Here is a 26,610-nt window from a genome sequence, read left to right on the forward strand (position 1 = left end):
GCCTAATACCATTTAGAGAGGATACAAGTTCGTGACTCTAGGATTTGTTTTGACGTAAATTAGGCGTAGGTGAGTATGCGTAATGTGTTTTTTTATTCAGGGTTTCTTTCACGGATATCCTCTGTGAGAGAGACGGGGATAAAGGCCTAATGCTGACAAAGCCTCCCCCCCCCACCCCCCTCACAGATCAGCGAAGCAGGTAACACCGGATAGTCGTCATCTCAAGCACTCAACAAAAGACGCATTACAGAGGTGCTTAGGATAAAATAACTATGTACATACATGTAATAAATTCCGAAAGGTGTCCATGAAAAAAATTTTTACGCATGTAAAAAAAGGCACGCGATATATACCGCCGACAATAGAGGTGCCTCATACTTTAAAGTTCCCCACAAGATGTCATACAATGCGCAACTTTGCATGGATACACGAAGTACATTACAAACTAAGTAAATTGAATTTATACACCTCTTGCAGGGAATACATAAAACCATTTTCAACCAAAAGCATGCACGTTTGATGAGATTGATGCAGAGCCTTAGAAGTGTAATGTCGAAGCTGAATATACGAGGGCAAGATATCTTACGAAATAGCAGAGAATTGTATCGAGAAAATAGCTGCTTGTATTCGCTAATTTAGCGACACATTGTTCTGATGCGAAGCCAAAAATTCCCCCCCCTCCCCCCCCTCTCCCCCCCCTCCAAAAAAAAAAAAACGGGACCCCTGCTAAACCACTGCGGTACTGAATAGCTAAGCGCTATGTAAGCACGGTCACCCTGTACTTGTGAACGTCACGGACCCCATGCCACGAGCTGCTTTATGCATATCGGCAACACAGTGGAAGAAATGCGAGAGTATACATGTAACCGGTGCCGTGGCGGCGGCCGCTTTTCTGACGGAGGCAAAAGGCAAAAAACGCCCGTGTGTACGAGACTTCGGCGCACGTTAAAGATCCCCAGGTGGTCAAAATTAATCCGCAGCCCTTCACTACAGCGCACCTCATCACCTGCGCTGCGTCGGCGCGTTAAACCTTACAGTCAATCAATCAATTAATACTGATGCGGTGCCCAGAGGTCAATTACAACGTTGAATAATATGCGCGGCTACAGCGGCACTTTGTAAAGGCTTTTATTAGAGCCTACCAAAAACTGATTTTTATTGTCAGTCATACATGGTTTCACCAATTAAAGCATTCATGATATTTATGTCTATATTCAATTCATTGGGGAGGTGGAATTTCGACTCCTGGAATTGTAACGAGTTGAAATTCTTGAAATAGGGCCGTTTCTAGAATGCCCTTCACAAGCGAACGATTTGAGATCCCGGCTTGCCGATGACGTGAGGCTCTGCCTAAGCGTGAGGTTCGGCGGGATTCGGAGAGTGCGAAACTCGGGAGTCCCCACCTGATGGAAACAAAGAGACGGCGAACAGAAGTTAATGTGCCGGGTGATGAGCAAAGTTACAGAATACGCAATGAGAATTGCCCCGCAAACCGCCATGAGGCCTAAGCCTCCCGCAGGGTCTTTGCATTTCCTCGAAGCTCCCCTTCTCGTTTATAGAATGTGCCCCGTGCGCTGTAAGCAAATGAGAGGCCCGAGAATCCGCCTCCGTGCTTCTGGGTGCCGGTAAAGAACACGCCGTTGTAAACGAGGGGCACGGCCAGGGATCTTTCGTAGATTGCGCCCGCTTGTTTGGCTCTCGGACGTTTGTTTTTTTCGGTCGCGGGGTTGCGCTCCGTCGTTTCCCGGAGCACACTTTGCTCGGATCAAGCACGGCTCGTTCCCAGTACGCAAATGGCTTCCATCTAACGAAACATGGTTTACTTTTGGTCATTTCTGTTTAAAACTACTCTCAGAAGAATCCCCTAGTTCACCAAAGCATTTCGTACCTTGTATTCGCTCAGTTTATTATAAATTCACACTTGTTGTGGGAAGTGTTTACGTCGGTGACATCATTCCTTAAAACTTTTCCTTACTAATCATTATTATGTAAGCTACCTTCACCTTCATGATTGCTTCCCTGTCCGCAGAGATTGATTGATTGATTGATTGATTGATTGATTGATTGATTGATTGATTGATTGATTGATTGATTGATTGATTAAACTTTATAGCAAACAGAAAACGCGATGTTAGGGCGTTCGTCCTGTTAATTGGGGGCGTCCTCAGTCAAAGATGCCATAAGTCTGCTTGTGCTGCCCTCTGTGACAACATTCGGTGTGCAGAGGGATCGTATCTGGTCAGCAACGTCACGCGCACTGCCGTGTGGTAACGTTAAAGGGTAGCGGTTGTAGAGTAATGAGTAATCTTGAACGATTGTTTGAATGCCGGTTACCCGGAAAGATGTAACTGGCGCTTTCACGCATCATTGACTCTTCCCGAATTATCAGCGAGTCTGTTAACGTCTATGAATATTTGTTGACGGAAACTTTATGGGAATATTATGTTGAACACCATGAAAAGTTTTTGCCTGGCCTCTTGTGCTCAGTGCGATCAGCATAGCATTACTGGTGCGCATTGTGAATGGCGTCAAGCTACTTTGTTGGTTTCTTGTAGCCCTAAAGAGAGAATTAGGTGGCCGCCCCTTTGTTGAGCCTAGTTATTGCCCCTTTCACACCTGAAACGCTTTGAATACAGCAAGGACTGTAGTCGGGCCAGACACGTTGAATAGTTTTGGCGTACGAAACAGATAACGGCGAACCCTTATCTCCTATTCTTCAGCCTATGAAAAAAGGGAAAGAGGAATATTTATTGAGTGTGTAGGTTGGTTCCGCCCTGTGAGTGGTCGGGTACTCCAAATAATTGAACATTAGACAACGGCAAGGAATATTGTGTATAATAAAACATCTAGATAACTGTTGATGACAGATTTAAATCACTTAAAAGTGTTTTTGGGGCTGAGGCATTGTACTGCTGAGCACGCGACCACCCATTCAATTTACTAAACGGCACAAATTTTCAATCCCTCCCTAAAGAAATTTGCGAGAAGCGCGAAAGCTAAAAGGGCGCCCAAACTTCGCCGAAAGTGCGTCCAAGCGATCTTCAAACCTCCGAAGACCCAAATCGCAAACGAAGAACAAACCCTTGCGACAATTGTTTTGCGCACCAAGTAGACGCATCTGCGAACCATCTAAATCTATACCGATACGCGGTTTCTGAGATTAAGGTAAGCACTGTAGTACTCCCTATTCACGGTCGATACATGTATTGTCTTATCTAGAACCCTTCCTTTTTCGCGATTTTCAAGTAACAGTTTTATCCCGGTTTCACGCATGCGCCGTGTGTCCGGAGATCTTATCAGAGCTTTTCGGTCGACCAATCGGTCTACGGAGAAATGCGTTAGTTTTTTGACAGGACGCCATCGGCCCCACTAACGAAGCTTTCGCTTTAATATTCCGTATCCTTTTTTTACAGCAAGCATCGTTGCCCAGGTGCAGTTTCGAATCCTGAAACTTAAAGGAGCCATGAAGAGAAAACACAAGTTTGGTTCATTCGAAATATTGCCTCGTTAGAACCATAACGACACCACTTATAACGCAAACTTCGCTCAAATAAGCTACATAATTAGGAAAAAGGAAATGACCATGCGACCCCCCAGCTCATTTTCCGCAACAGAACCTATGATGTCACTCGAGAATGCTCTGCGATTGCCGGAGACCGGCAAAAGCAAACGCATGTTAGGCAGGGCTTCCAGTTTGCATAGTGAGCTATATGCCCGTGAAACATACTGCACATTGTTTTTATGACAAAGAACGGTGGAGTAAACGGTTGAAGTTCCGAACGAACACGCAAGCGTGTGCGCCAATGCGTACGAAACTACCGCCGGCCAAGCTCGACACCTCGCCGTCGTGCAGACGAATTTTCGGGTTCAAGACTCTTACGGGCCAACGAACCGTTCCAGCACGTACAGCCGCGACCTTGCTTGGTATCTTAATCACTTGACAGGAGGTTGGCCGTCATATCGCCAACCAGCAAAGGTAAAAATAGAAACGAGGGGAGTAAGGAAAAGCAAGAAGCGACGAAATAGTGCCAGTCGTCGCAGAAGTTTCGAATGGTGTTGGCTTGCTGCTGTCGTTACGAGCTCGTTTCCAGTTTACAACCACTGAAAACTTCAGTTTGTTCGAGTACTTTACAATGAAATTTCGTTGCTGCGTTTTGAAATGCCCATGTAGTACGGGCAAATCGTCGAGGGTGTGCGACATCCCCGCCGGTGAAGAGATCTCCTTTCATGTGCTGCCCAACGACGAACCTCGGCGAAGCAAGTGGCTACGTTTTGTGAACTTTGCAAACAGAGGAGAAAGGGAGCTAAAGGAAGTACGAGTGTGCTCGCTTCATTTCCGACGAAGTGATTACGGCAGGGACCCTTACGTGAGCTCACTCCTGGGACATGCTGGCGCTCGTCGCCGACTTCGTCAAATCGCCGTCAAAGCGCTGTGACCTTGGGGGAAAAATGCCGTACACACCGTGCATTGACGCTCGTATCTTTCTGGTCGGAGCAGAGAGCTCGCGCGAACGGCTTTCCATACACGACACCGGCCAACTGGCATAAACGATACTGCTACTGAAATTGAACTATTATTAACCGTAATAAAAATACGGCACATACGTACCAGTCTGTATTCCTCCGTCGCGACGGGGCTTACGAGGCAGCGGTGCCGACGGCAGGGCGTTCGTCTGTTGTGGCTATCGCGGAATGGTCGCTTTCCCGTCCACCGCGTATCCCACAACTCCTGACGCTCGTGCACTTAGAAGCATTGAGCGTTCAAGTGGTGTGAGGTTGTTAAATGCAAGCCCGAGCTCCTCGGCGAGAGTTTTGTTCTCCTGATCAGGCGATTCCATGACTAGGGCTGCGGGTGCACTAGGTTTTACTAGTATTTTTAAAATGGCCGCCGTCTCGGTTTCGGCACGATTTCCGGTTGCTGTCTGACTCCCGCGTGTGGGTGCTATATGGAGTCGACATACTAAGTATCTGTTTCATGGACCGGCTCGTATGACGCCATTTTTCACGTGACGAAATGTGAAATTCTAGCGGGAGATTTAAAATTTTGGCTTAAATTGCCTTATTTCTCACTGAATAAAGCATCATTTGCTTCCGGGAAAGCGCTTGGGGTACTATGAAACACCTAATCTTTCGAATAAAACAAACTTTTGTTTTCTCTTCATGGCTCCTTTAAGTATACACTCTGTTGATTCCAACAGGATTGATTGATTATAGGGTTTAACGCGCCGACGCAACGTAGGCGATGAGGCGCGCCGTAGTGGAGGGCTCCGGATTAATTTTGACCTCCTGGGGATCTTTAACGTGCGCCGTAATCTCGCACACACGGGCGTTCTTGCTTTTCGCCTCCATCAGAAAAGCGGCCACCGCGGCCACGAATCGAACCCACGACCTCGTGCTCAGCAGCGCAACGCCTTAACCAATGAGCAACCGCAGCGGGTGATTCCAACAGGAACTGTTCCAATAAGGCCAATTTTGTTTTTGTCTTCTTTGATCGATGGTACACGTAACACGTGTCCTTGGGAAACTATCCACAAAAACTAGCTTGTCACTGGCACGCTTATGTCTTGTTTGCTTTAGTTGGCTGATATTTGTGTGTTTTTTCACATTCGAGAATCTGTATTATGCAAATGTGACCATCTTTTTTTTTTTTTTTTTTACAAACGCGCAGCCAGTTTTATTCACTGAACTCGCTGTTTTCTAAAGTGACAGAAACGAATGTTAGGTGTCGTGGTAGATTTACATTTTATTAGGAAGTACCATTTGTATCGACTGCAACGCAAGGAGGGAATTCAAAACAAGGTATTTGGAAGGCTTCCCACAGGCACTAGTTTTTATGAAAAAAAAAAGACATTTCAGTATCGGTGCTGAGACATCGTCCTGACAAGTCTTTAAAAGGGCTGTCTTAGCAGACATGGGGGAGTTTCTCGGGTACGGTCCGGAAGTAAGCCGGCTTTGCCGCGAGCGCTTTTTTAATGCACAAGGCAAACATCCGTCTGTGATGTAAAAACAAGACCCAGTTCGCTTAAACCTTCAATCCCAATACGCATACGCCTGTCTCGGAAATTTGGTGTAAGACGAATGTTTAAGTTTATCGGGTTGTTTCTTAAATCCGGTAAGCCTATTTTCCTAGCACGGAAGACAGTTCCAGAAGATTAGGAGAAGTGTTTTCCCCTGAGTGCGTTGAGCTGGGTTCTCTGGTCGTAGCAATATGCTCTGTTTATTCGCGCCATTTTCTGCTTAGTTTCCGAACGTTTTTTAGCCTGTATAGAAAACATTTCGCTCTAATGCGCACTGCGGATGTCAGTTCTAAAAAAAAGAGACGTAATAAAGAGCAGGCCAAAAAAAGAAGGCCAAAAGGCAGCACCAAAGCAAAACTCTTTCTGTTTGCTTATCAAGTTATCTACCACCGCAGGGAACATATCTTAATCAAGATACGCTGCAGGAAACACATTGTCGGGGTTACAAATGTTCTATTAAAAATGCAAACCGAATTATATGGGAGAGATACCGCAAACATGGGATTAGCCAGAAAGCACTCCTATAAAAGTTTTAAAAATATAACACAGGGCCTAAAACTTCATCACATTGCACGCAGTGAATGTGTAATACCCGTAATAACCTCTTACTTAAATTAGTAAAACGAACCACCTAGTGTTCACATTCATACCGAATTTTTATAAGCGGGAGTGGTTCATTTTTACTACGGCGAGCGAGCGCCTTTTTATTCTGGCTGGGAATTATTTAGGCGATCAAATATTGCATTTCTTTTACCCACTGTGGTAACGCGGGCCCTGAGCTCTGATCTCGACTTAAGGCAGGCAATAAAAAAATGAAACAAAAAAATAGACGCGAGTAAACGACAGAAGAAATCAAAATGGCACGAAGCTGTTTTCTACGCGTCGAGGTGCTACCTGGTACATATATTTCAGGGGGAATTAGGTACAAGCCAATACCCAAAACAGCAGTGCGTGCGATACACGGGAGGAAAACAGAAACGACAGCAACAGCAAGAATAAAAAGGCGTTTTGATCCTACCGTTTTCCCCCCTGCGATGCGTAGCGAGAGACTACATTCGTTGAAAAAAAAAAATAAAATATTTTGCAAGTGACATCAAGGAATCTGCTAGTCTTACGTTGCCTTCGACCAGTGACACTTTTTCGGAGTGGATTAGGCACAACCTAGGGGTTTTTCTTCAACTTTGTCCAACAAGCAGTTTGTGTGCCGCTCTCGAGAGCGTTTTATCCTCAGGCGGCGAGCACGCGGGGGACACCAAGCAGCGAACAAAAGATTCACTTGGCGGCCGCGGGGAGAGGGGTATACGTCCCGCTTCATTCGCCGCGCGAGCTTCGAGCCGGTCGAAATAGGCGGAGAACCAAAAAGCGACAACGACCAGCGCAGGCAAGTGCATCCACGACGGACACGAAGGCGCACACAGACAGACGCGAAATGAGTTTGGAACTCCAGCTGTCCGATCTTGTTTCCCGCGCGTCTTCTTTTCCGTTCTCGGTGTTGTATCGCATCCTCCTCCTCCTCCTCCTCTTCTCCCCTCGCGCTTCCATTTTATCCTTCGCCCATATTTCTATCACGCCTAATATTTTCCTTTGTTTCTTCGTGATACGAGAACAACACCAACCGTATATACAGCTTCGCTTGTTGCTGGTGAGTGCAAGAAAGCAAGAACATAGAAAAAGTCAAACTCTCTTTCGTCTGCTTTCCTTTTCCTAGCGACGCCTGTATTTCGGGAAACTTGCTCTGGCGTTTACACGGACTGGCGCCGCCTTTCGGGCGCCCGGTACCTTTCCCTTCGACGTCGCCAAAGAAATCGCGAGCTGGAAAGTCCACCCGAGCGCCCTACAGCCAAACAGAAACAAAAAAGGGTGAGATACAAACCAGAAAGGCTCCCAAAAGAAGAGGAAGAAATGAACGGATCGAGTATAAATGAGTGCCAACAACTCAGCTTACAAAACAAACTGTCACACCGAATATGACGGACGAAAAGGCGGCGGGGAGGAGGCAGAATGCGAAAAATAGGAGCGCTTGTCTCGACTTTTTTTTTCTATCGCGGTATTTATTGCTCTCCGCTAAGCGCTGAAAGCGCCAGTGCTACAGGCCCCGAAGAATAAGAGATAAATTTGGAACTGTGTGGCCAGTCGCTTATAAAATGTGAGCGCGGAAAGAAAAGACAGACGACTAGGACGAAGGGCCGGCAGTGGGGGCTTGCCGAGTCGAGCATTATTCCGTCCTCGTGTCGCCGACCTAGTTCTTCTCTAAGCCTGTTGACTTTATAGATCCGAGGCGGAGCGAAGTTCCCGCGGAACCTCCGAGACGTAACGGCAGTTGGGCCTGCAACAACAACAACAACAGCAGCAGCAGCAGCAGCAACAGCGGGGAAGGCGGCTCCAGCAGCATCCGAGAAAGACCTTTGAGCGGGACTCGTCGTGGCCTGATCCGCTATGATGAATCGCGCAAGCCGCCGCTGCCTTCCAGGCGTTTTCCATACACTGGAAGAGGAAGGGCGCCGGGGGAGGAGGGCCAAGTGAAAGACGCACGACTGCTGCGGGCATAAAAGTGGCGCGTCGAGTCGGAAAGGAAGCTTTAAGGGCGCCGCTGGCCCGAGCGGCCCGAGATATACTCGGGCGGCCCGGCCTCGCCAGCCAGGGAGAAGGCAGGGCGCCCTGTCCTGCGCCCATGCCACGGACGAAGAATGCGGGACCCGCGCGCTCCTACACTCGCCGCTGGTTTTCTGAAGTGCGGCTAGAAGCGAGGATGGAGTTCGTACAAGCCGCTTGCTGAGTTTGGACTTAGTTTGTGCTTAGAGGACGATTGCGAACAGGGCCAAATTATGAAGCGCGTGCGGCGTCGGCCCTCTGTAGTGGCTGGACAACTACTGCAGGGACGCTGAGCCGGTTATAAATGCTTCTGCCGAAGGCGGTTTTAGGAGCGAAGCACCTTAGGACCTCGATTTGTCCATGGCTTGTCCCTTGGCGTCCGTGTACAGCGTGTTGCGCATGCGCGAGGAGCATTGGATTGGAATGGACTGGGTTGGATTGGATTGAATTGGATTAAATTGAATTGTACCGGATTGTATTGGATTGGAATTATATATACTGTACACACGCGTTTTCACTCATTTACATGCGCGAGTGGCAATGCCACGGGCGATTTACGGTGAGACCGATCCCCAGTGCTTCGCCCACTCGTCATGATTCACTTTGTGGAGATGCGTGGATTTTTTTTCTCTACATGCGTGTTGCTGCTTGGAAAGCGTCCGTTTCTATTTGTACGCCGTCTGTTGTTGGCGGCGTGGATTTTTTTCTCTACATGCTTGTTGCTGCTTGGAAAGCGTCCGTTTCTATTTGTACGCCGTCTGTTGTTGGGCGGGAAAGAGTGCGCAATGCCCTACCTGTAGCATAAACAGTTATTACAGCGCACGTGTGAATCCACGATATGGTCGCCTGTGAAGGTGTTTGAGCTGTCGATTGCCTCGCTTCACATTGGCTCACTTGGCACTTACATGAGCAATTCGAAAAACGTCTGGCCTTGTTCAGTAGATATCCCATACAAAGACAGCCGCGAGAATGCTCGTATCAACCGACTGTAAGCAATCGACTAAATGTGCAAAAATATTGAAAGTATTAAAAATAGCCGCCCAGAGACGTTGTCTTTTTATGGTGTTATAAAATATGGGGCTTTAAGGACGCCTTTAACAGAACGAAGTACCAGCCGTGAATGCGGTTATTACTTTAGCCGCCAGACCAAAGTTCCGCTGCATGAAGCAGAAGCGCAGCAGGTAGGCGCAATTAGTTGAGCGGTGTGGACACTGTTGCTTCAATGCCACCTTTTTTGAAGCGAAGCTTGCTATGCCCCAATTGCGCCGTAGGTCGTAACAGCAAGCCGCAGTGTAGAAAATCCAACGTTGCACAATGGGTTTCCCCAAAGGTTAGATGATCATGATCATCATCGTCATCATGATCATGATAATTATAAAATTCGAAGCGCCTCGAAAAATGAAAACAAAAAACAGAACGCTTGCCGTAGTCGGAATCAAGCCAGCGTTTCTCGCGCTATGAAGCCGCCGCCTATTCGATATCGCCATTCCGATACGGTAGAAGCAGTTTGTGAACTACAAGCATCTAATCACACTCTGAACTACTCGAACTTCTAAATAAATCTAATTCAAACAAATAAATTGCGAACACCCACTTACTTAATTTCGCGCAGAGAAATCTTCGCGTTTCAAACATCTTGAAACACAGCGCGAAAAAACTCGGATAGAGAGAGGGCAAACCCTCTCTCAGTCCGAGTTTTTTCGCGCTGTTTTTCAAGGTGACATGTGTACCCGACTAGCCCAAAGTCAAGCTTTATTGCGTTTCAAGCACATTTCTCGTTAGATGAAAGGGGCTTTGATTTTTTCCTTCCAGCTTGCCCGGTCTTACTTTTTTGAAAGGAACCGCTAGGACGGTGTACAACTGTGCTTCAGGAAAAAGTTAGTCGCGGAAGCATACCAAATTTGTCTGGCTTAATGCAAATGGCCTTCAATTGAGCTCGATACTAAGACAGCTGAAGAGACGTCCTTCGAGGCGCTAGGCGCAGTTTGAGGTGACCAGGCGAAGTCAAAGGTAGACCTGCACTTCAGGAAAGCATGTATGCCGACGATATGGCGCCATTTTTGTTGGGCTGTTGTAACCGGGTGGAAAAAAAGGGGGCGCTCAATATAATGTGTTCGCGTGCCGTCAAAGTCGGAAGAAAAGGGAAAACGTTTGGGCGCTGTTTTTTTTTTTTTTTTTTTTTGCATTGGCACATCGCAAGTTCAGTTTGGCTCAACTCAATTGCCTACTTGTAGCCAAATATAAACCTGAGATTGAGCTTAACCATTGGAAAAACGCACGGAACTCAAGGCACCACAGTTACACATCCGTAATGTTATACTATAGACTAAGCAAGGTAAACGGGATCAGTACCAGTTCCTCAGCGTCAGCGGGCGTTCTGGCTTCCTGTTTTGTGCTTGCTCCGCTAGGTACATCATAAGGCCTTATAGTACGTCACAAGACTATATACAGAACTGGTAGTAGAACATCTGTACATTTAGATGAAATTTTCTCTTTTTCGCTGTAAACAAAAAATTAAAGCCGTTCCACTCGATGTGAAAGCTGTCGGAAGTGCAGAGCAGTGATTCGCCATAATGGGCTGTACCGCCGTTATCCGCTCACTGCTACCACCACATGCAATTATACTTGTGTTCAAATGTTTTCAATAAATGAAAAAAAAAAAAAAAACGTTTCAGCAGTCACAGTAGCTGCTAGGTTTGCAGGTCACGTGACCGGGACACATATTGTAGTGTCAAGTTTCTACACTACGAACCGCCACCCTTCCGATTTCAGAAAGTTTGGTGCCAGATTAAAATTATTTCTGTCAATTTGTTCATAAATTGCTTGTGGTTATCGGGCTATCTAAAACTCTGGCTTTCATTTGGGATAGAAAACATATACTCGAAAAAAAATCGTTTGTCTGTCCCTAAGTTAGGAATAAGTTAGGAACTGGGAAATTTTTGTGATAAAACAACATTGTACTTTGCCTATGCTTTTTTTAATTACTGATGGGAGAGTCGCTCTATATTTATTCAAGCGCGTTCCCTTGGCACGGCAAGCTATTTTGGTGTAGCTGGCGTCTCTTCTGATGCCAGCCGATGATTGAAGCTGACCTGATGCCTGTCCTTGACCTGTGCTTGCCTGCAGCCAGCAACAGGTTCTTTAATCAAAGCAGATTTTTACAGCTGAAAGTGTTTTTAAAGCGAAAGCTTTCTTATTAAGACTTATGGCTACCTGTCAATAAACTGATGCCTTTCCCCATAGATCGGTTGGTCGACCGGAAAGCTCTGATAAGCTGTCTGGACACACGGCGCGTGCGCTAAACCGGGCTTCCAGTGTGTCAAAACGGTTACTTGAAAATCGCGAATAAGGAATTGTTCTGGGTAAAAAAAAAATGCACGCGTCGATCGCGAGGGAGGAGTAAAACAGTATATACGTTAATCTTATAAACCACGTACCGGTGTACATTTAGATGGTTCGTTGATGCGTTTACTTAGTGCGCGCGAGAAATAGTCGCATGGGGTCGTTTTTCGTTTGCGATTTGGGTCTTTGAATGTTTGACGATCAGATGGACGTACTTTTGGCGAAGGTTTTGCAAAGGTTTTGACGAACGTTTGACGCAGTTTTGATGTGAGGGAGCCTTCACGGTTCTCTCAACTTTCTTTAAGAAGGTAGGGTAAATTATTCCCCTCGCGGGTCAACGGAGCAGGGCGGAAAACAACACTGTGCCACCGGTGAGCTCCCGAGCATAGAGTTTCATTCCAATATATACAAGGGGAAATCTGTCGCTGCAGTCGCGGGCCGCCGTGGGCGGCGCCATTGCCGCTAGCGACGTTCCTCGCCTACTTGGCTTAGCTAGCCATACGGCTTCTTTTTGGTCTCGAAGTCGAAATCAACAAAAAGGGTAACTTTTTTCTTGTTCATCGTGCATGAAGCTTCTACATAATTTTATAATGAAAAAAAAAAAGAAATTTGATGAACCTTCTACAGTAATATTGTTGCTTTTTCGCAGTCAGAGCCAACTTTTCAGCCGGTTCATGAGCCATGCCAAGGGCATGTGGAACGTGCATGCCCGGTACATGACGGGACGCTCACTGAAGCGCGGCTCCCCTAGACAGTGGCGCCAGATTTCCCGCTAGTATATATTAGTATGAAACTCTATGCTCCCTAGAGGCATGCACTGGCAAGCCTTCGCTGCACTCATCTAAGCGTTTTATTCGCACGGGGTTCCGGCTGCGGCAGTGTAATAGGATCTTCTGCTTACGTTACGTTGGCTGGCGGGAAAGCTGACACCACGCACGGCAAATCGACGCTTCGTCCAACGGCCGCTCGGACGATCTTGCGGAAGAGAGCGAACCTCGGCGCCACTGTGTCGCCGACGTCTGCAATGAAGTAAAACAGAAACAATTGTCGCCAGTGTTTAGTATAGTCGTTTTTGCTTTTCTAAAGGAATAAGAAAATGTTTATTTTGAAGGCAGTCAGGTTCAAGGTTGTTCAATATGATATACAGCTCTACCCACGCTGCCTAGATTCTTCTGCTTTGTTTCAGTGTACAGGGGGGATTAAAAGAAATACGAACAACGGAGCACACAGCCTCCAACGCATGCCGCACCGTCTGGCTGCACTGACAGTAAACTGCGCGCATACGTAGTTATTTCAGAGCGTTTGAGAGTGTTGCCTACTGCTAGGGGAAATGCTTGATAAAGAAGCGACGCCGGTGATTCATTTTGAGGCGTCTTTTTACGCTCTGTCGCCACTGAGCACACTGTTATCTACTACATTGGGGAGCCAAGCGCGCAGCAGGCTGATTGCAGCTAGCATGATGTCCTTCAACGATCATCCTGCTCAGTGGCGACGCAACATGAAAGGGCCCCTCAAATGAGCGACAGGCTCCGCTTTAGGATTAAGCATTTCCCAATAATGTAGGCTACCGTTTCAAACGCTCTCAAAGAGGAGCGCATGCGCGCAGTTTACTGACTTTGCAGCCAGATGGTGCAGCATGCGTGGGAGGTTGTGCGCTCCGTTGTTCGCATTTCTTTTAATCCCCCCTGTACGCGCGCTGTTTTCTTGAGTGCAATGAATGCTCTTGTTCTCAGTAACAGGGCACAATGTGATACGCACAGTAGTCGAAGAAAGCAAAAAGTAAAAATGTCACTAGTTGTGTCTACCGAGAAGCACCAAAATGACGGAGGAAATCGGGAAGTTACTTGCGCACTTTTCTCAGTAGTGTCCTCAGCGGGAAGGCGTCAACATTTCGGCAAGCATGCGGCGGAGCAGTTGTTCTTTGTCATAACATTATTGAAAATTAAAGGACCAATTGGAAGCCAGGTATATCACACGCTATTCCCCCTTACGTTTCTTGGCTGAACTTTATTAACATTCAATCCGCTTTCAGAATTCGGTGAATATGCGACGGAGTGAGCAACATTGTGGTCTTTATCTCGGAACTATTTCTATCCTTTACTGCAGAGAAATTGTAGTTCTTTTTTGTTATCAATAAAACCATGCCCGTTTTCAGACAATTCTACTAAAGGTTAAAATACGGTATCGAATGTCATATCTGCTTTCAGCTGACATTTACCGCTTGCTCTTTGCTTAATAAGAAGTATAAAAATTCACTCGCTCAGTTACGAGCGGACGCCATTAAGGCGAGCTCCCCTTTGCCCTTAGCAACCATGCCTGGTTTCGATATATTTCCGAATTGCGTGGAACAGACGCAGAGCTCCTATTACAAAGAACAGCCAGCCGCGCCCATTATTTGCTGCCAATCGGCTAATTATACTCGCCCGCTGCCTTTTCTGGCGTCGCATGCGTTGATTAGCGTTGTGTCCATGAAGCTTAACCGGCGAGCTGGCGTATCTAGGTGCTTCCATTACGTCCCTGCACGCAAGACTGGAAGACTCAGACAAAATAGGTTAGCGAGTTAGGCAACGTATCGAGGGGCTTTAATTAAGCCTTTGCACGGAAGTCTAGGAGACTAAGACGAAATAGGTTAGCCAATTTTAAACCCGCTCTTACCGACTACGATGGCCCTGCCTGCGTTGGTGCTGAGCGCCGTGCTGCCGGATACCGTGTTTCTCACTCGGCACCGATAGGTGCGCTCGGAGTCAGCCATGTTGGTTCGGTGGATGACGAGCTCGCCGGTTTCCAGCACACTGTATCGCTCTTCTGTCGATGCACAGCATATGCACAGAAAACAAGAAACAAACGTGCATTTCATTATTGGGGAAGGAGGGGGGGGGGGGGGGGTTAGTATAGCATGCGAGAATATGAACTGAGAAATATGACCCTCAACAAGCGAAATTCTATATAAAGGACCACGGTGGCCTGAAGATGACTTCTTATTAATATATTTATTATGAACAATTAGTTCGAATAATTATAATAAATGAATCGTTATTTGGTATACCCGCCGCGGTGGCTCAGTGGCTAAGGCGTTGTGCTGCTGAGCACAGCACAAGGACGCGGGCTCGATTCCCGGCCGTGGCGGCCGCTTTTCCGATTGACGCGAAAAGCAAAAACGACCGTGTGTTCGAGATTTCGGCGTACGTTAAAGATCCTCAGGTGGTCATAATTAATCCGGAGCCCTCCACTACGGCGCGCATCATCGCCTGTGGAGCGTCGGCGGGTTAAAACCCAATCAATCAATCAATCAATCAATCAATCAATCAATCAATCAATCAATCAATCAATCAATCAATCAATCAATCAATCAATCAATCAATCAATCAATCAATCAATCAATCAATCAATCAATCAATCGTTATTTGATATACTGAACAAAATACTCGATTATATAGGTGCTCCTGTTCTTTTTTTGTTCAGTTTCAAGTTTTTCTGAGGCTCTTCGTTGATAAGCGCTAAGGATGAGAAGAAAATGACTGGTTCATAGGACTTTGTACTGGAATAGCGCACGCCCAAATAAACAAAAGGCTCCGAGAGATTCACTCGTTCCTCTTATTCTATTTTGTGCTGTACCGTTACTTTATACCCATTGCTCACACCTTGCAGTTTATCCTCATTTCTCTTTACGATCTTTTTTCTTGGAAAGCGAAAGGTTGTACGGGCACTATTAAGAGCTTTTTCTTGACAATGTCCCTCATTTCTACGAATGGTCGAAAAATCTCCAGAGAAGAGTTGAAGTAACGCCCCACACGGTTAGAGGCACGCAACTGTCTTAAATTTTGGAAGCGGCGCTCTGAGTGGGTGAAGAAAGATGTACATTGTAGCCGTAGCTTTAAGAAGAATTCTCGAAAGCGGTAACGATAGTTTTTGTCGACATTTGCAAGTAAATGCCTCCCTTCGCTTTTCTTATCACCTCTCATGTTGTTCCTCTTGTGTCGCGGTCCTCCCAAGGTAAACGCGCTAAATATTTGCTCAAGTCAATTTACATTTACCGCGTTCCACTGCTCCAGGTCGGGTACCTCGATGCCATCGCTACCGTACGGCGGAGACGCGCATGAATCGAGGCGCTCTACTTCAACGTTTTTAGAACCGTGTTGCCCTTGTCCACGTGCGTTCCAAGCAGAACGTTTAACCTATCTAGTGGAACCTTTCGTAACTGTTGCCGCTTGAATTCTTAAAATGCCGCCAGAAGCTATAGTGGCGCGGACGACAGCAGGCGAAAGTGTGATTTTTTTTTTCTGCAGTAGATGTAGTATTTAATTTCGCAAAAAACAAGCATCTATCAATTGTTCATAAAGGAACACCGTAAATATCCCTTGTGTTGTAATTTTCTGTGTTATATTTGCGTAATGTCTTGTTCTTGTTCAACAATGTTGGCAAGTATGACCAGACGAGACGTTTAGATATCGCAGTGAGTATATAAGACTATTGCGCAGACTTCGTTTCACTTTGGCCGGGGGGCTGAATCGAGTGAGAGACAGACAGACAGACAGACAGACAGACAGACAGACAGACAGACAGACAGACAGACAGACAGACAGACAGACAGACAGACAGACAGACAGACAGACAGACAGACAGACAGACAGACAGACAGACAGACAGACATACATACCGACCCAAATTTCTGGGTTTAAGTACCCGAAGACAGACTATCGTCTTTAAAAATTAAAGCAGCGTGAAAGCGGTGGGAAGTGCAGGACAGTGATCAAACCGCCAGAGGGGCCTGTGGTGCCGTTATTCGCTGATTGCCACCGCCCCTCCCGCCCTTCGCCTCCTTATTTCACCCCTCTCTTGATGTGTTGAACAGAGGTTTTGTCCAATGCAATTCAAATTTGCCGCCTTCGCAATGCTAGCGCGCCTTCTGCCTGGAACAGCACGAGCGAGAAATCTGCTCTTTCTGTGCTTGCTGTCACTGCCGGTTATTTGCACAGATTTTGTCTCAAAGGTACCTGCAGTTTTCTTAGCACTAAACAACGGGGAGATGTATGAAAAGCGCCAGCGGTTCAGAAGTTTCGTAAGCTTATGACTGTATAAACCGCTTGTTTTTTGAAACCTTTGTTTGGGTCCATCACGCCGCTACGTCGTGGGGCTTTGCTTGGATCCTCTACGTCGCTACGGTGCCTGATTGCGGTGGCGGCTAGACAGCGTGACAGCGAACGAGCTACGACGCTCAGGCGGGACCCTAAAGTGCTCTGCACTTAACAAGAGGTACAGCTGTTTTCTACAAGCATACTCCTCCCATAGAAGCCCTTGTATTGACACGACAGAGAGGGATTCCAAAATGTTCACCGCTGCACGAGGAACTAACTAGGACAAGTACATAAAAGTAGCCGTAATGATAGTCATCTTAGCGACCGATTACTGCATAATTTCGTCACTAGGTATTTACGTAGAGAACTGCCGAGATAGCTTGCTTTTCCGCAAACGTATTTTGTCTACCTTTGTAAACGGACATGATTGAACCACTCGGACACCCGACAAGATTGAACCCCTTGGAAGGCATGAGTATACGAATGAAACGGCGCAGGAGACGGGACAAGAGTGACAAAATTGGCGCAAGCCTTCCAGCCTTGCACTGGTGGTGCAAGGCTGGAAAAACAGCAGAGCTGACGGCCCGTCTCCCTTCGTCAGTGTCCCAGCTGTGGCAGCTCGTATGGATTTCGGAACTTTCCGCTGAAAGTTCTCCATGACTGGCAAGCCCGGATAATTTTTATTCACAGGCTTTGAAATCGCTCCCAAAGTGAACCAAGTTGCCGCGTGCTAGAGCCCGGGGCAACCGGCTTCGCGAACTCGCCGTCTGTGCCCGCCACTTCAAGCGCGAACGCACGTGAACTAGCGAGAAGAACAGAGATCCCGGGAGAGACATCCGTGCACGAACGCTGGGCGGAGTGTTGGCGAAAATCGAGCTGGGTGACGCCGGGCGCTCCTCACGCGGTGCACGCTTATGTGAGCTCGATATTTTAAAGCAAAGCTTTACTAATCTTGTGGAGCGGTTTTGCCGTCGCGGTAAATTTGACCTTAATTCAACCGCAGATGCGCCGTACCCTTGGCAATGCATCACGAGACTCGCAGGGCTGAGCTCCGCCAGCGGCTGATCTTGCTAGCTGGTTCCGTTACCGGCTTGGCGCATGCGCACGCCGCAGCTGGTTCGCGCCTGACCACGTGACTCGATGCACGCATGCGAGCTTGGCCAGGTATGAAAGCGAGGCTGGGCGGGCTTCTGTGAGCGTTACGCGGGAGCTGGAGGCTTTGAGTCGTGGTAATCAAGCGACATCTCACTACCCGGCGAGGCGTTCGGCTTGGGAAACGCCGGAATCGGGACAACAACAGCAGAAAATGCCAGACTTTGGGCCAATAATAATTACAGCTAAATACAAAATTAACCAAATAAAACCGAGGCATAACCAGGCTAAACCAAGCTTTCGCTTTGCATATTCAGGGTTAACTGAGCCAAGCCGCAGCCAATATTATTGTATTTTTTGCGAGCTCCTCACGTGGCGCAATCCCGCGCGAAAGCCTGGCCGACGGCGGGCGTTCCTCACGAGGCGCAAGGTGACGCGGGCTTCATTTTTTTTTTTTCTGGTAACGCTTGACAGCGGAACTAAACGTTTGAACGTTTAAAGGTGCCGCGCGCTTGTTTTTTTTTTTTTTTTTTTCCTTCTTTTCTGATAACTCTTAACGGCAGAACTAAGCGTTTAAACAGCTCTGCTGTTAAAACGGACAAAGGCGGGCGCGCTAGCTGACCGACGATGCGTCGTTTTATTCATGGATCCTCACCGACTCGCCCAGCTTCGCACTCTGGATCAGTACACAGCTTCGCTGCAAATTGGCGGTGAGATCTTTGAGTGGCGCCCCCTGGCTCTGACGTCGGCTTAGGGATTCGCGCCGCTGTCGTCTGCTACACTCCGCTTGTGAGGGACAACAGTGCCTGGGCTAGAATTCGCCCGCTTCGTTGCTGAAGTGCGTTAAAAAGCGTATTTCTAGCGACTCAGTTATTTTGCCAGCTTCTGACGCATCTGAATAATTTGAAGCTGTATCCCCCACAAGTTTGCAACACACGAAGAGATAGAGAACAACTTTCTTCAGAGTATCGGTCAGAAGATCATGTGTAACTCGTCCTTTCTTGCTTATTCGCGAGGATCAGCGATCAGAGCTTCTCGATAAGTATTCAAAATGCGTAGGCTTCCCTGCAGTATTTTTGAGATGCTCCTATGAAGACTCAACAGTCTAATACTACGTACCAAGCAGCGGCCTCTACACGCTCATCGCACAGCAGGAAATAAAGCGGATTTCTTCTGTTTCTTTCGTTGTTGTCTTGTATCGGGTTAATGTTTCTTGCTTTTTTTTTTTCTGCCCAACGCATTAATTTTTTTTCGCCGTCACCAACTTCTTATTAGGAGGTTTCGGGATGTTTGGGAGCCTCACAAAGGTCGTGTGGATATTTCCCTCATTTTGTATGGCATACATTCCCTTCTTCACAAATTGGCTTTCATTACGGCTGCGTGCAAGAAGGTGCATATCCGCAGCGTGCTTTGTTTATTCACATGCAAATACAATGAGAAATGTTTGTGCTACGCCACCGTGATCGCGCCCTGAACAACGTGGTCCACAGTATACTCGAAGGCGGCTTTTGTGCTCCGAATTTATATCGTAATTATATCGTTATCATGACGAACTGACTCTCAACTCGAACAATGATGACATGATTACGGTGTTGAAGGCATGATATACTCGCTAACTAACGCAATAAATAGTATACCTGCATATATTACACGACTCGAAACCGAAGAAGAATTCCAAGTAGCTCTTTATTGCTTTTCAACCCTTCCAGGCGCGAAGAACAAATCCTATTCTACTCGGGATGGCGTTCTATGACTTGAAGAAAATTACTTTTACTCTCTTGTCCTGGACTGAGGACCCGGCCCACTAACCAGATCGATTTAATTGTTTAACAAAGTTTTCCCCTCCTCCCCTTACTCCTCCTCCTCCTCTTGAGTGCAGTTTTCCTATAACGCATATCCTAATATCGGGAAGATATGGCTGTGCAAAATGTTCCGAAATATTCTTCCAGGTCTTAACAAACATATATGTGTTACTATAAATTTAACGAAGACGTGACTCGTTTTGCTCAATAAACCTCCATACTGGTTAGATGCCTCGTATAGAATCAGCACACGCGTATATACACACTGGGTTATTTGGAACTCAACCTACAGTTTTTGCAGTCTATAGTGTATGCCGGCAAACTTTCATGCCTTGACAACGTAAAGTGATGTGACAAAACGCGTTCGAGCGTTCGGCAAGGTTGCAAAAACTGTTTTACCTTACATATGATTACCGGGAATCGTGATGCCTTGTGCCAAAGCCGACAGCCCTGAAGGCCTAGAATTTGTTTTGGTCTTCCATTTTCGCTGTTGTCGGTTATTAGCAGCTGACTGTTCATTTTGTTCGAATGCTTACACGAGAAGCTGACGCCTAGCTCCGACTCTTCGCGCTCCGCTCAGGACCGGCTTCGCAAGGAATGGGGTGGCGCCGGCAATGTTTCTCCCATAGCGGTATCCAAAACCGTGCCAAAACTATACTTTAATTGACACCATGAGCTAGTGTATGCGATTTTAAGCCTATTATTATGATAAAAAGTTACCCACACGCCAATTCTGGTGCGGACAAGCATCAGACGTTGACCGAGCGCAAAGAAACAGCAGGGAGAGCGATCCTGAGTGAAGCAGACGACAAATGCGAGAATCCCTAAGCTGACGTCACGGAGGCGCGCTTCGCAGCGGCGCCTGGGGCGCCTGTGTTCGCGCTCACCGCCAATAGAGGCGTGCTGAGCGCTTTGTGCGGTGCACCTTTAACGTGGGAAGCTCAGTAGAATGACACCGTGGCAAGTTCCCTGCACATTTATGTGCGTCCGGTCCCCTATGGCGCCTGCCCTTTTAAGTCAGCCCATTCTGTGACGAAATGACGTAAACCAGGGACCAATAATCCTGCGTTCGTCGAAGTGCTCGTGGCATTTAGCGAGGTAGGCTAAGGACACTGCTGCGTAGTGGCTCACTGTAACGTTGCCCGCGGCTCGCTAGCGAAAGAAGTATTGCTATGAAGGGCAAAATAGGAGCCCGGCAATAAGTGTCGGGGGAGTCATCGTTGGCACGTCCTCCGTGATGGCAACGAGGGAACGGGACGAAAAAGTGACTGCACCGCGCCGAGGCAAGAGCGATTAGCTAATGCTTAGACGCAGCTTCAGTATTATGCGGGTGATCACGCGAACCTGCTCACTCACCTCACCGGTAGAGAGCACTGAAACGCCACAATATACAGCTTTCAGCTCAGCAAGTCCTCGGTCAAAGGAAGAGGGCGAGGGCGATGCTAGTATGCTTTCCGCCTATATGGCGTTGGCCGAGGAGAGCTGAAGACGACGATGACGACTGCGGGAGAAGCTGAGGGGGAGGAGGAAAGGGAGACACGACCGGCGGGGCGGAGTTCCTAATGATCTCACTCGGTTCCCGCGCGAGGCGGCTGCCCTCATTCTCGCGGACGACGGAGGCGGGTGGCCGCTACCCTTTCCACGTAGCTGGCCAGGCCCGCAAATATCTGTAATGGCATCCTTAAGCCTTGGGAGTCGGTTTTCTGGAGAAGGCTTCTGGAAGCACTCAACAGCACTGCGCTGCCGACTTGGTGGCTAGGCGTGCGTGGCCGCCCGGCTGTACGCGGCACGGTATATGTTATACGCTGTATCGGCGGACTTAGTGCAGTAAAATTGTTCCTGTACTTGCAGAAGGATCGTTCCGCGTTCATGCGAAGATCGAACTCAACTTCCCGAGGGAGAATTTTGAAAATTTTACGGGAACTTCGCCTTGCGCAGGCGTTCGTAGTTCTGTAGCGTAAGGTACACTGGCCGAAGTAACGCTGTAGACTGGGCTAGTTGGTAATTCGTATTGAACAAATGTAGCGCAGCAGAAACACAAGGGGTCCAATGCACTGTCAAAGACAGCACACAGACCGTAGAATGTGTTCGAAATGTAGTTTATAGAATTCCTTTGGCGTGCGGCGCGAGCTAAGTGGGACAGACTGGCAGATGTCTCAATGAGCGTCTACGCGAGCATGCCAATAAGGTGCGCAATGGCAAGGAAGGTTTTTTTGGCACAGCATGTCAGCACGTGTACGGATTGCACTGCGCAGTTCTCTAGCACCACAGTTGTTGAGATAATCAAGGACAAGCAAGCGTGCTTAATCAGTGAGGCAGCTCAGATGGCGCGGGAAAAAAACGACTGTGTTAGCAAACCGTCGGTTGCGTTATCTAACCGTGAATGACATTTTCTGCAATGTGATGCTATACGCGACAGGCCACTGTGATTGTGAAGATGTTTGGCGCGCGTTCGGTGTACTCGATCTTTTTTTGTCAGTATTTTTTGTTGTTGTTTTGTTTTTGTTTCCTACGTCTTTTTTGTTTCTGCTAAGGCTAAGCATATATATTTGCCGTCTTGTGATTAAAGAATCAGTTGGAAGTGAGCGCTCGTCCGTGTGTATTCTTTCCGTCCCTTGTGTTTCTGCTGCGCTACAATTGTTCACACTGGCCGAGGTTGAGCAGTTTCGCGTGGCTGCTGGAGAGCCGTGCTGCGCATGCGCGAGGAGCAGTGACGTCGCACGGCGCACAGCTGGCGCGCCGGAGCCGCCGCCGCTGCGATTAGGCTGGATTGGATTAAATTGGATTGGATTGTAAATCGTTTTAGCAGCAGTAAGCATGATAATCAGCTAATCCTAGACAACCAGGAAACTTAGGAATAACCAGCCGAACCTTAGTTTACTCTACGTATATCCTGGCACGGCCGAGCTAAGGCACTGCTAATTTTATTATGCCTCGTCTCCACTGTCATTGGGGCTAGTGTACGAGAGCAAAATGGGCGCTGCCAAAAGGTTGTGTAGACCAACTAGTAGTTCAAGGGCTGAAAGATATAATTCAAATACTTTGTCGTTACTGGCCCACAGCGGCTGCAATCAACGTCACCTCATAGCATTATCGGATACAGTGGAGCCTCGTCAAATTGAAGGCCCATTGCAATGTTCCTTTAAACTAGAAAATTTGTAAAATTTAGTTTTGTACAGTTGAAATTAAGCTGTAATCGAAGCTGTAAAAAAATGGGCCACCTCGACAATTGCGATGCGAAAACTGGGGAAACAGCGGGGCCTGTAGTCTTCACTAGCTTTAACTTGGCTTTTCTTAGGTCTGCCCTTTTCTTAATAAGAGAAAGGTGGTTAAAAGGCAAAGCTTTCCCTATGCAAACTAAGTTAGATCAAAGTGTGCAAGCTACCCTCCTAATGTACAAAATCCAAATTGCCAGAGTCTAAAGTCAAAGTCCACTTCAAACTCAGCCAAAGTCCGAAGCCAACGCCTGCGTATACGAACCTAAAGAAAACGCTGAGCGCCCCGAATGCGATGATAGCGCAACGAGATAGACGCCGGTTTCACAACGTGAGGTATCCAGGTTTGACCCGACCACAGGAAGCGTTCTTTCCGAAGCGTTTTTCTTTCCGATTATCTCACATGTTGTTATTCTCCGTCGTTGCTAACCCCGTACCTCTCGGGCCTTTAGGGTGGCCCAGTGGCTAGGCTGCCGGTTTTACGGCGTAAAGGTCCCGGGTTTGATTCCCGAGTCATGCACTGCCGAGATTGCAAGGGCAGCACCGGAAAGTGTATTCCGAGATTCGACGAATACCAAGTTATTCAGCGTCATTGTGACCAGTTGACCTGGGAAGTCGTGGAGGCTGCCGAAATCGCCAGGCTAGGCGAAGAATGCACCAGTGTTCCTTCTACAGCCCTGTCCAGCAAGGAATTTGATTATTTACACGGAAAAAACGATATAACATAGCTAGTCATATGAAAGGACACAACACGTGCATAGTTCATAACGGGGGGAGGGGGGAGGCACTGTGCATTTTGCTTTCCTATCTCAAATTCTTGGTATAGTTGCTACCCTTTACTTATCAAGTCGATTGTTTTTCATCGTTTCATCATGTGCGAATGCATGTTTATAAATATGATATGTTTCTTTAATAAAAAATCAGTTGCGGGTCAGCGCTCGCCCTGTGTGCCGTAGCTCTAGTGTGTGTTTTTGTAACGCTGTATTACTACCCCCAACGGGTTGCAGACAGTTCATCGAACGCCGTTACATCGAACGCCACTTCATAGAAGCCGTTTCATCGAACACCGTTTCATCGAACGCCGTTTGGCAGAAGGACGTTTCATCCAGGACATTTCATCGAATTTGGTTATGCACAATGGAGCAGGGTTTTCAGAGCGCAAGGATAGAAATAAATGATATTGCTATTTTTTAGCGGACTACTATCTTCATTCTTTTAGTCTCAACTTTGCAAACTGCGCACTTTTAATGCGGTAGAGACTGATTTGTTTGTTCAAGCAGGCTACCAAGCGCTTTGGCACGTGGACAGGCTTTAAGGAGTTCGCAAGATTCTGCATCTATGTAATCGCATAGGCTAACGTTTTTTCACAACGGCTTCAAAAATGGAATTGACAACTACCGTACGCGGGAAGCCTAAGCTCTGTCTCGATGGCTACGCATACACTGTCGACAAAAAGGTCGACTGCAGAGTATACTGGAAATGTGAGCGCTACGCCAAGTGCAGAGGCCGCGTGGTAAACATTCAAGAAGGGCAAGCTGACCAACAAGTACGCAGAACGCAAAACAAAACCACGCTCCGGACAGCACCAGGGTGGAATCTTGCCTGCGAACGAAGCTTTAAAGCAGATGGCTACTCGCACTACTAGCGCTCCTGTTCAGATAGTTCAGGTAAGTACAATCCGGAGGAATTTTCATGTGCTAAGCTTCTCGGCGCATTCTTTTTTTTCCTACGCAGCACGTTTCCGGTTCCCTAAGCGCTGAAGGACGCCAAGCCATTCCATGCCACGACACGCTGAGAAAGGTTATTAAAAGGCACGAACGCCACTTTTTCCTCGCAAGCCAAGTGACCTAGCCAGCCTAGTCATTACAGACTTTTTCCGGATTGTTCGCCAGAACTGTCTGCAGTTTGACGGGACGTCTCCAGACGGAACCAGGATTTTGTTATTTGCGACGGATGACAACATAAAGCATCTTACTGAGGTAGGTGCATATATGGTGCTTCCCCGTCTAGCAAGAATACACATGAGCGTTTGATTTTATTACAGTTGCCAACAATTCTGTGCGACGGAACATTCAAAGCTGTCCCACGGCTTTTCTACCAGCACTACAGTATTCATGGGGTTAAAAAAAACTGGAGATTCAGCACTAACGTTTCCGTTTGCGTTCGCCGTAGTCTCTTCGAAGACAGAAGAGGCATATGTATGCTTGTTCAAGGTGTGTCAGCATTATTCATGATTAGTATCAAGACTAGAATCCCTGAAAATAGGAAAATAACACGTCTTTATTTTCACTGCAGGCCCTCGTAAACATCTCAAGCAGTCACGGCGTGGTGTTGGCGCCTGGTTTTATCATTACTGATTTCGAAGCGGTGGCAATCTGTGCACTGCGCACCTTATTTCCTAATAGCGTGCACCATGGTTGCTTTTTTAATTTATCGCAACATGTTTACACACGCGTGCAAAAGCTTGGCCTACAGACACTTCATGGAAGTGACGCCAACTTCTCTGCCTCCGTCAAGCAGCTCTGCGCTTTGGCCTTCCTGCCGCCCCACAGAATTCGGCGGGTGTGTCAGCTGGTTCGAGCAACTTTGTGCATTGCTAAAAACTTGCTATCTCGCAGGACTTCGACGGGCTGAAGAAGGAATTCTCGCCAGCCGCATGGTAGCTGGTATACTGGTTCGAAAAGAGTTACGTCGTCAGAAAGCCACGCCAGCTGCCGGGTGGACTGGTGATCCGCGCGCCACCCCGGTTTCCGCCTGCCTTCTGATCGGTGCAGCCCTTAGCGGAACAAGGGTTACCGCGTGCAAATAACTCCGTAGAGAGCTGGCACAGCAGGTTCTCAAAAGTTGTTGGAGCCTCGCATCCTGGCGTTTGGCGGTTCATCAGCCGCCTACAACAGAAAGAAAAAGCTAAAGACGACCGACTGGAAGCACTGCTGCGTATCCAGCAGCCGCCGAGGCAGAGGAAGGCAGTGATAGCCAGAGAAGCGGCCCTCGAGCGCATCTCTAACCGAAGAGACATGCCTATGAAGGACTTTTTGAGGGCGATTGCTCATCAACTGAAACAGTGACTGCGCTTTCGGACACTTTTAACTCGTGGTACAATGTAGTAGCATATACAGCTGGTATCGTCATTTCAAAATAAACTTTTATTTATAGTAAATTAATTATTTTAGTGCGTCCTAAAAATCTGTGCCTCCTGGCAAGCGGTGCGACAATAATCGATAATCACTACGAGAAGTGGTAGTGACAAAGACTTGTGCTATAACATGTGTATCACAGTAATCACTACACAAAATGCAGCACCAACCGGAGCAATTTCACAACCACCCGGAGCGACCCTAAATTGTAAAGCCTGTAGTCTTTCATGCCTCTCTTTATGACGAGAAAACATTTTTAGCACCAGTCCTCATTGCGACCGCAGCTTCTGCGACCGAAGAGCCTTCGATGAAACGGGCACGTCACTTCGATGAAACGG

At 47.5% G+C, this 26,610-nt stretch overlaps 1 protein-coding gene across 1 annotated transcript in view; it reads right to left on the minus strand.

The window, feature by feature from the left end:
• The window catches only part of LOC144174031 (cell adhesion molecule Dscam1-like), a 233,129-nt gene that overhangs the window by 98,630 nt on the left and 107,889 nt on the right, over positions 1-26,610 (minus strand). The window contains exons 4-5 of the mRNA XM_077702433.1: positions 14,607-14,756; positions 12,853-12,970 (exon numbers count right to left, since the gene is read on the minus strand). Coding sequence (XP_077558559.1) covers positions 12,853-12,970; positions 14,607-14,756 — 268 coding nt within the window. The remainder of the gene's footprint in view (positions 1-12,852; positions 12,971-14,606; positions 14,757-26,610) is intronic.

Source organism: Haemaphysalis longicornis, unplaced genomic scaffold (assembly GCF_048455015.1).
Source record: "Haemaphysalis longicornis isolate Haplotype H1 unplaced genomic scaffold, Haemaphysalis longicornis Haplotype H1 scaffold_3, whole genome shotgun sequence".
NCBI classification, from domain to species: domain Eukaryota; kingdom Metazoa; phylum Arthropoda; class Arachnida; order Ixodida; family Ixodidae; genus Haemaphysalis; species Haemaphysalis longicornis.